Source organism: Cajanus cajan, chromosome 1 (genome assembly GCF_000230855.2).
Source record: "Cajanus cajan strain Asha chromosome 1, NIPB_CcT2T_4, whole genome shotgun sequence".
Taxonomy (NCBI): Eukaryota; Viridiplantae; Streptophyta; class Magnoliopsida; order Fabales; family Fabaceae; genus Cajanus; species Cajanus cajan.
In genome coordinates this window covers 86638462-86646867 of record NC_138517.1, presented here as the reverse complement: position 1 = coordinate 86646867, position 8406 = coordinate 86638462, and the positions used below count along the sequence as shown (strand labels likewise).

The 8406-nt window shown below is 33.7% G+C and overlaps 2 protein-coding genes across 2 annotated transcripts; both read left to right on the top strand.

Annotated features, from left to right (window-relative positions):
• The first annotated feature begins 1384 nt into the window (after positions 1 to 1384).
• On the top strand, positions 1385 to 3974 carry LOC109790345 (THO complex subunit 7A). The gene is made up of 2 exons (XM_020349476.3): positions 1385 to 2092; positions 3634 to 3974. Exons 1-2 carry the CDS (start codon positions 1499 to 1501, stop codon positions 3763 to 3765), a joined length of 726 nt encoding a protein of 241 aa, XP_020205065.1. The 5' UTR covers positions 1385 to 1498; the 3' UTR covers positions 3766 to 3974.
• Positions 3975 to 5562: 1588 nt separating this feature from the next.
• Positions 5563 to 7821, top strand: LOC109790347 (Tetratricopeptide repeat (TPR)-like superfamily protein). The gene has a single exon (XM_020349478.3). The coding sequence runs from the start codon at positions 5713 to 5715 to the stop codon at positions 7288 to 7290; it is 1578 nt and encodes a 525-aa protein (XP_020205067.1). The 5' UTR covers positions 5563 to 5712; the 3' UTR covers positions 7291 to 7821.
• Positions 7822 to 8406: the final 585 nt, after the last annotated feature.

The following is an 8406-nucleotide window of genomic DNA, read 5'->3' as shown; positions in this document are numbered from 1 at the left end:
TTTCGAGGGCAGGGGCAAGGACAATTTAAATTTGGGGGGGGGAGGGAGCAGGGCTGGGGGCGGGAACATAAAACCCATCCCCGCCCCACCTCGTTGCCATGCCTAGTGTCGATCTTAAAAAAAAGAAGAAGATATATAAATGAAGTGCAAATGTGTAATAGGTTCAAAGTGGTCTTAAAATAGGAGAAAAAAGACTACAACATATTCAAAGAAGACTTTCATGAGATATCTTTTCACTATTTTTTTTAAATTTAAGAGCATATATTTTCTTAATTTTTATTTTCTTTACATTTTTAAAAAACAAGTTAAATTATATATCAAAAAAATTAAATTAAATTAAATTTTATAAAATATCTAATCGTTATTTAAAATATTTATGAAAAACAGTTTAAAATTTGGACTCAAAAAAGGATGAGAAAAAAATCAAATTAAATAACTTAATATGTTATTATTTAAGAACATGACTTTTTAAAATTAAAAAATATAAAAAGAAATTGTGATCTTACTTATAAACGACTTTCATTTAAAAAATAATAATAATAAATGTCAGAAGTGCCATTCACGACTTCAATTTTATCGTAAAAAATAAAATAAAAATTCATGTTTCATATTTCTAAACTTTTGTTGGAATAAAAAAATAATTAAAACCTCAAATATTTGTGATTTTATTTCACGATTTCAATTTTTCTCTAATAAAAAAATATAAATATTTTTTTAAAAAATAATTTTTTTTTATAAAAATAAGGATTGAATTTAAGTCTTCATATTTTTATTATTTAAATTTAAAAAATAATTACGAAAATGTGTTTTCAAAACATGACTTGCCTCTTATACCTCTGTCCATGAAACACATAATTTCTTTTTAACTTCTTTTTAAAACTTATTATTTGGAGGGTTTTTTTTTTTTTTTTCTTTACCTCAGTTGTGTAATAAAGCTGGAAAGTACATAAACTATAGGCTTTATAATATAATTGAAAAATTCATGAAATTGTGTTTGACTTTTATTTTTCATAAACTCTTTTTTCTTAATTTATTTTTCTAGGTGAATTTAGCGTATTTCTCTAAATGAATTAAAGATTAATTTCTTGAGATACGTGAATTCATTTTAAGAGTTGATTTTTCCTAAAAAAAATATTATTTCATATACAAACTTGAGTATAATCTTTTATCTAATTCTTTTAATACTTTATAAAGATAAATACATTCGATATGTTTATTATTAATAAGAAATCAACCTCAATTCATCCATTTTGAACCAAATTGAAGCTTGGTAAACGGCCCAAACCCAGTCGTATGAATTAACAGATGCTGGGCTAAAGAAAACAATTGGGCCCAATCCAATCTTATGAACTGAAAACGACATTCACCGTAGCAGAGGCACCACCGCACCCAAACAAAAAGGTTCATTCATTCTAAGTTCGAACCTTCTTCTTCACCACATTCTCCCCTTTTGACCCGAATTCGACAGTCCTAATAGAAAATACACATCGTGGTTGCGATGCTGGGAAAGACGAGGAAGGTTTCGGCGCGCGGAGAGGGGGTGGCAGCGAACTACGCCTTTGGTCCCGCGGAGGATGACGTAATCATCAAACACAGGCTTCTGACGCGCACGACCACCACGAGGGGCGAGCCTCCGTTGAAGAAGCTTCAGAAGAAGTTCACCTCGTTCGTGTCGGAAGTGGACAAGGAGGAGGACAACTACGGCGATTGCGAAAAGCTGGCGAGGGCCTTTCTGCAGGAACTGACGACGTTCGAGATTCCGCTGCTGAAGAGCAAGGCGATTGTGGAGGCCAACGTTAGGGAGAAGGAGAATTTCAACGAGTTGAAGGAGGAGATGAATCGCCAGATCCTGCAGGCGCAGGCTGACATTGAGGATCTGAAGAAACAGCTTGAGGAGAGCAAGGTTGAGAGAAGACACAAGGAGGAGTGCGAGTCCATTAGGAAATTGATTGCCCTGCAACCGCCCAGGTCCCAGACGCAGAACCTTATTTCGGACCTCCAGAAGGAGATTGCCGCTTTGGACGCCGAGAACACCGCTGGTTCCAGATTGTTGGACCTCAGGAAGAAGCAATTTTCACTCTTGTTACATGTGGTATGTACAATTCTCTTCTATGATTATGATGTGGAGGGGCCATTTTGTGCTGTTTTTCAAAATTCAGCACACTTAAGATTTCTGTGTTATTTTGATTATTATTCAAATGACAATATTCAGATGAAACCACTAATGTATATGAGAAACTACACTCATTGAAAATATAACTGCCTCCTGCAATTCGATAGTAATTGCATACATACAAGCAACAATTGGTATCTTAGAAGTTACGTGCTATTCTTTTGGGGTTGTTAGGTGTTGTTCTTTTAGTTTGGGTCTGAATTTTTTTTGGTAGAACTCATCTTGCAAGTAAATATCCTGAGTCAAAGCAGAGAGGATGAAGAGAAATTGAAGGAACTAAAAGAATGCTAAAACAGATATAGTGAACCTCATGGAAACAGAATAATAAACAAAGCATGTGGGGTGAGAAGTTGATATGTCCTTCATTTCGCCTCTAAGGTTATGTTTGGATAAAAGTTGGGATTGTGCTTCTGGGAATTTCAATAAACATTCCCGAATTCTGAAGCACAAAATGAAGATGAAAAAAATTGTTGCTTTGGGAGTAAAAGTAATTTTAAGCTTCTCCATTTAAAATCCAAACATGTACTAAGACATTTATGCAAAAGGAGGTCTGAAATGGGAAAGGCTGGCCACTAGTGACTGGATTTGGAATGGGTGATTGGGGAAAGACAAATGATTTTTTACGCAAATGGTCAGCTGGCAACGTGAAAGTGAGGAAGGAACAATGGAGGAATCATTTAGCTGTGCAACAATGAGGAATCAAATGGGAAGGATCAATTGATATACTTGATTAGGATGAAAACTGTCTAACCATGTAAATGTGTTAGTAGGTCTCGACTGGAACAAGTGTTGTAATTCTTAAAATTATCACGTAAAATGGCTATGCAACTTATGAGGTTGTTTCCAAATAATATTATATGCTGATAATGAAATCATTCTGCAGTATTTTCTCTTTGGAGTTTTTTACTCGGGACTTCAGTGTGAATGTGTCATAATTCCCTAATTTCCCTCGGTATCAAATCATGACCATGTATTTTTCTCCAAAAATGACCCATACGTGCCATTCTGAAAAGGATTTCCAATCTCATTCTCAATCTTGATACGATTCAGTTATTCCTGTTGCTTTTTCTTGGTTTTTTACTTATTGACCTGTGGAATGGAGACTTTTTCTTTGTGATGCTAATCTTTGTTGGCAGTGCAAACTAAAAATCTTGAATTTAACGAGTCTAGTGTTTCAGGGAGGCTCTATGGTTCAAGGATTTCTAAACAAGTTGTATATTTTATCAATTATTTCGCATGACACATGAACTTTGTTCTTCAGTGTGCTGTGTCTGAGTGTTTCATAGCCTATATCTTATGAAACTGTCACCGTCATGATTTCCAAAATTCAGACACGTGGTATCTCTTGTTTAATATCTCTGTTAATGTTAACTGTTAATTGAGATAAGGCTATTGTTGGTGAATTGTCATCGATGTCGCCAATGTTAACTGTTGATGATAATTTGTTCTGCTTCCTGCAGGTGGATGAGTTGCAGAACACAATAGAGGAAGAACAGAAGAGCCTAGTTGAGGAGATGAGAATGGCAAACGAGGAGCTTAAGAATGGGATGGAGGACGCAAGTGGGGCGGAAGCAATGGCAATTGACCAGTAATAGACTGAATATCTGTCTTCCTGTTGTAACATCTTTTACATTTCAATCATGGTCTCTTTTCCTACAGTGATTAGGAACCTTGTGTAAATGAAAGATCATTATTATTATGCAAGAGCTTAGACCTTAGTAAATTCTAAATGCATTTCGTTTGGAATTTTTTTATGATAATTTGTGTAACCCTTCCTTCAATATAGTTGGGGTTTTCTCCACTCCATATGTTCTTTTTAATTGTTTTTCTTTCTTTTGTTTGACTGTTTTCAGAAAAGAAAGTAATGCTTACGAGTATGGAATTTGTATGGATGTATCACAATCAAAACCATACGGACTGGGTATGACAATTTTTAAAAACAAGAATATAATTATAGTAGGTATTGCTAATGAAATATCGAAAGTTTGCATTTGTATGTTTATGCTTATAATTATATATGTATATACTTATATTTCATTTTACTTAAAATGCCATCCAAACCAGGACAAAGTCAAACAAACCAGCAGGTCCAAGTCATTCAACATAAACTTCTGTGACAAAACGATTGTACCTCAATTTTATGGTTGGAACTTGGAAGTTTTATTCCATCAAAATTAATTTTACTGTATTTTTTTTAAAATATTGTTTTGTGAAAGAGAATATTAAAAAGTAAATATGATATAAAAAAAATTTCAATCGATAGATTTGTAACATTCTAGCAAGGTTGTCAAACTTGAGAGTCTACCAAACTCGTGGAACTTTCATAAACTCGTAAGAGTTTATCTAATATTAAAAAAAATTAAATAATGAACACACAATGTGATATCATCAATTCAACATTTTAAACTTGAAATAAGTCAAATAATAACAATAAAATATCATAATACAAGTTTTAACCATATATGAACGATCCAAAGTTCAAAACACACAAGTTCGCAAGTCAAAAACATAAAATAAGATCTAAATATATTAATCAAAGTCCAATCTTCCATCAAATTCACATGCATCATCTTCATTTTCTTCAAGCTCATCCTCTTTGTCTTATTATAAGGGTTCTTTAATATTCACATCATCAAAGACCAAATCTTCAAGGTCATTTAAAGTTGGATTAGTTGAATCTCCAACTCGTTGATTTGCTCATAGACTCGTGATTCTGTTTGAGTCCAACTGAGTTTGCTCGAGTCTACTAGAAAATAATTTCATAAACGAGTTAGCCAGTTTTTCTTCCCTAAAATCATAAAGTCGTACGATTTTATGAGTTAACTCATGAGTGTAACAATCATACATCCTATACTCCTAAGTTTAATTTCTTTTATGCAATTGTGCTTTACCTAAATAAAGAGTATCCTATATTAAAGAAACATTTAAGAGATCCAATACCAAGGAAGGAGGGGAGGAGGAAAAATAATTGTTGGGTAACCAAGACCAATGTACATGAGGTGTAAAAAAAAAACAATGTACAAAAGAAAATTTCACACCCAAAAGTTCTTTGGAACTAATTATATTTCACAAGTAAATAAAATTTATCAATATAAAATTTTAGATGTTTATTAAAATATTTAATAATGACTAATTTTACATTATAATTGATTAATAATGAAATAAAGTTATAAATATAATTATTTATTTATTTTACAAATGGAAAACAAATGCGTAAATTTACGAATTATTAATAGCAATGCGAGAATGTTGAAATATCAAAAAATTATTAATTTTGGCTCTTAAGTAATTAGTAATATTACAATATTATTCAAATATTTAATAATTATAATTAATTGTTTGATAAATAAATTAATTATATTTATATAAGTGATTATGTACGTGCCTGTATGCACGATTTACATATACAACGATCATTAGATTCATTATTCAATGTGTTTGGAATCAAAATTGTTATCTTTTTGTTCCATTGCATTTTCGCACCACTCTGACCCATGATGCGGTTTGGTTAAGTTGGCTCTGGTGATGTTGATGAGAAGATGAACAATGGAATATTCAGATATTTCTTCTTGTCACGTGGCTTCTGTAGTTCTCTAATCTCACCCCATAAACCATTTTCACTAAACCATGACTCTGTTCCTCCCTCTACTTTGTTATCCAATGCTCTGCAACATTACATTAATTCCGAGACTCCTTCTCATGGCCAAAAGATCCATTCCCGCATTCTCAAAACTGGGTTTTTTCCAAACACCAATATTTCCATCAAACTACTTATATTATACCTCAAATGTAATTGTTTGAGATATGCACGCCAGGTGTTTGATGATTTGCGGGACAGAACTTTGTCTTCTTATAATTATATGATCAGTGGCTATCTTAAACAAGGCCAAGTTGAAGAGTCTCTTGGTTTGGTGCATAGGCTTTTAGCGTCTGGTGAGAAGCTTGATGGGTTTACTTTTTCCATGATTTTAAAGGCGTCTACTTCTGGGTGTAATGTTGCGTTGCTTGGTGATCTAGGTAGAATGGTACATGCCCAGATTCTTAAATCTGATGTAGAGAGAGATGAAGTTCTTTGTACAGCTCTCATAGACTCTTATGTCAAGAATGGGAGGGTTGCTTACGCGAGGACTGTGTTTGATGTGATGTCGGAGAAGAATGTGGTGTGTTCAACATCCCTCATCTCTGGTTACATGAATCAAGGCTCTTTCAATGATGCTGAGTGTATATTTCACAAAACGTTGGGCAAGGACGTGGTGGCATTTAATGCAATGATTGAAGGATACAGCACGACATCTGAATATGCTATGAGATCTCTTGAAGTTTACATTGACATGCAACGGTTGAACTTTAGGCCAAATGTTTCTACATTTGCTAGCGTAATTGGTGCTTGTTCCATGCTTGCGACATTTGAAATTGGGCAGCAAGTACAGTGTCAGCTTATGAAGACTCCATTTTATGCTGACATAAAATTGGGAAGTGCCCTTATTGACATGTATGCTAAATGTGGAAGAGTTGTGGATGCTCGAAGAGTTTTCGACCACATGCTTCAGAAGAATGTTTTTTCTTGGACATCTATGATTGATGGATATGGGAAGAATGGGTTTCCTGATGAAGCACTTGAGCTATTTGGAAAGATGCAAAAAGAATATTGCATTGTACCCAATTATGTGACATTCCTTAGTGCTCTCTCGGCTTGTGCACATTCTGGACTTGTGGATAAGGGTTTGAAGATCTTTCATAGCATGGAGAGTGAATACTTGGTAAAGCCAGGGATGGAGCATTATGCTTGCATGGTTGATCTGTTAGGACGAGCAGGGAGGCTGAATCAGGCTTGGGAGTTTGTCATGAGGATGCCAGAGAGACCGAATTCGGATGTGTGGGCTGCTTTACTTAGTTCTTGCAGACTCCATGGTAATATAGATATGGCAAAATTAGCTGCAAATGAGCTTTTTAAGCTGAATGCTACTGGAAGACCAGGGGCTTATGTTGCACTGTCTAATACTTTGGCAGCTGCTGGGAAATGGGAAAGTGTAACTGAACTTAGAGAAATAATGAAGGAGAGAGGAATATCCAAGGACACTGGTTGCAGTTGGGTTGGAACTGATGGTGTCTTTTAGTTCTTAGGAAGGTGCAAAAATTCACTATGGCAATTTTTTTTGTTGACGAGATGACCCCTCTTGATTGCTTCTCTTACTGTCATGTCTTCTTGTGCTTCCAACAATACTGTAAAGTATTTAAACTTCAAAGAAATATGAAACAATATGTTTGATGAAGTGGAAAGGCAACAGTGGCTTTAGGAGGAGGTTGCAGAAAGCATGGTTCAAGGAGGTTAATCCCAACTGACCAAAAAGAAATAAAAACATAATGCAGTTGCTGGCTATTTTGAGCCTGGTTGAAATCAAGTTCGGATACTTGGAAGATAGGATGACAAAATAGATCCAGATCCTACGTGTATCCGTAAGAATACCCTCATATGAGACAGGTAAATGTCCATTTATATGAGGATGGGTACACGTATAGACTCATAAAATTTAGTGTGCCGGTATAGGTATTATGATACTCAATTCATCCCGTCTCGTAGTTATATATATATATAAATTATTATAATAATATATATTAATTAATATAATAATATTGTTATTATTTTAGATCTAAAATGCAAGTTGAAGTTGTTGAAATATTTTTTTTTCTTAAGCTTTATGATAGCTCATCTTTAAGTAAAATTAATAATATTAAGAAATTATGTTATTCATTATTTTAAGAGTATCAAACTAAAGATAAAGGAATAGTGAAAAGTTCAATTTCAAGAACAAATGTCAATTAGTTAAATTTGGATAATCTAAATATTAACAATTTTTTTAGTGATTATGACTCATTTGTGAATGATACAATTGAAACACAAAGTTTGAAATAGAGTTTTACTTGAAAGAAAAAATTGTCTAGAAGTACTATTTTTGACATTCTTGAATGATGGAAAACAAATGGGATCAAACATTCAATTTTGCAAAAAGCATTGCTTAAAGTATTTTGGTAATTTCAATTTTAATTGTAGCTTCAGAATTCATGAATTTACTTTAAAGACATTTATGTGTGCATAAAGTTGGTTAAAATATAAATAAAAAGGTAATAAATAATGAAACTGTTCTTACCGGAAATTTGCTGTAAAGCTGATCTGCCTGGTAAGATTGGTGAGCCTCCTTCGCTGGTACGTTGATGCTCCAAGATGGGGGAGG

Bases quoted from the DNA above. Each gene is read 5' to 3' on its own strand.
- LOC109790345 (XM_020349476.3), top strand. From the start codon at position 1,499: ATGCTGGGAAAGACGAGGAAGGTTTCGGCGCGCGGAGAGGGGGTGGCA. The intron at 2,093-3,633 runs GTATGTACAATT...TGCTTCCTGCAG, and splicing joins TTTCACTCTTGTTACATGTG to GTGGATGAGTTGCAGAACAC.
- LOC109790347 (XM_020349478.3), top strand. From the start codon at position 5,713: ATGAACAATGGAATATTCAGATATTTCTTCTTGTCACGTGGCTTCTGT.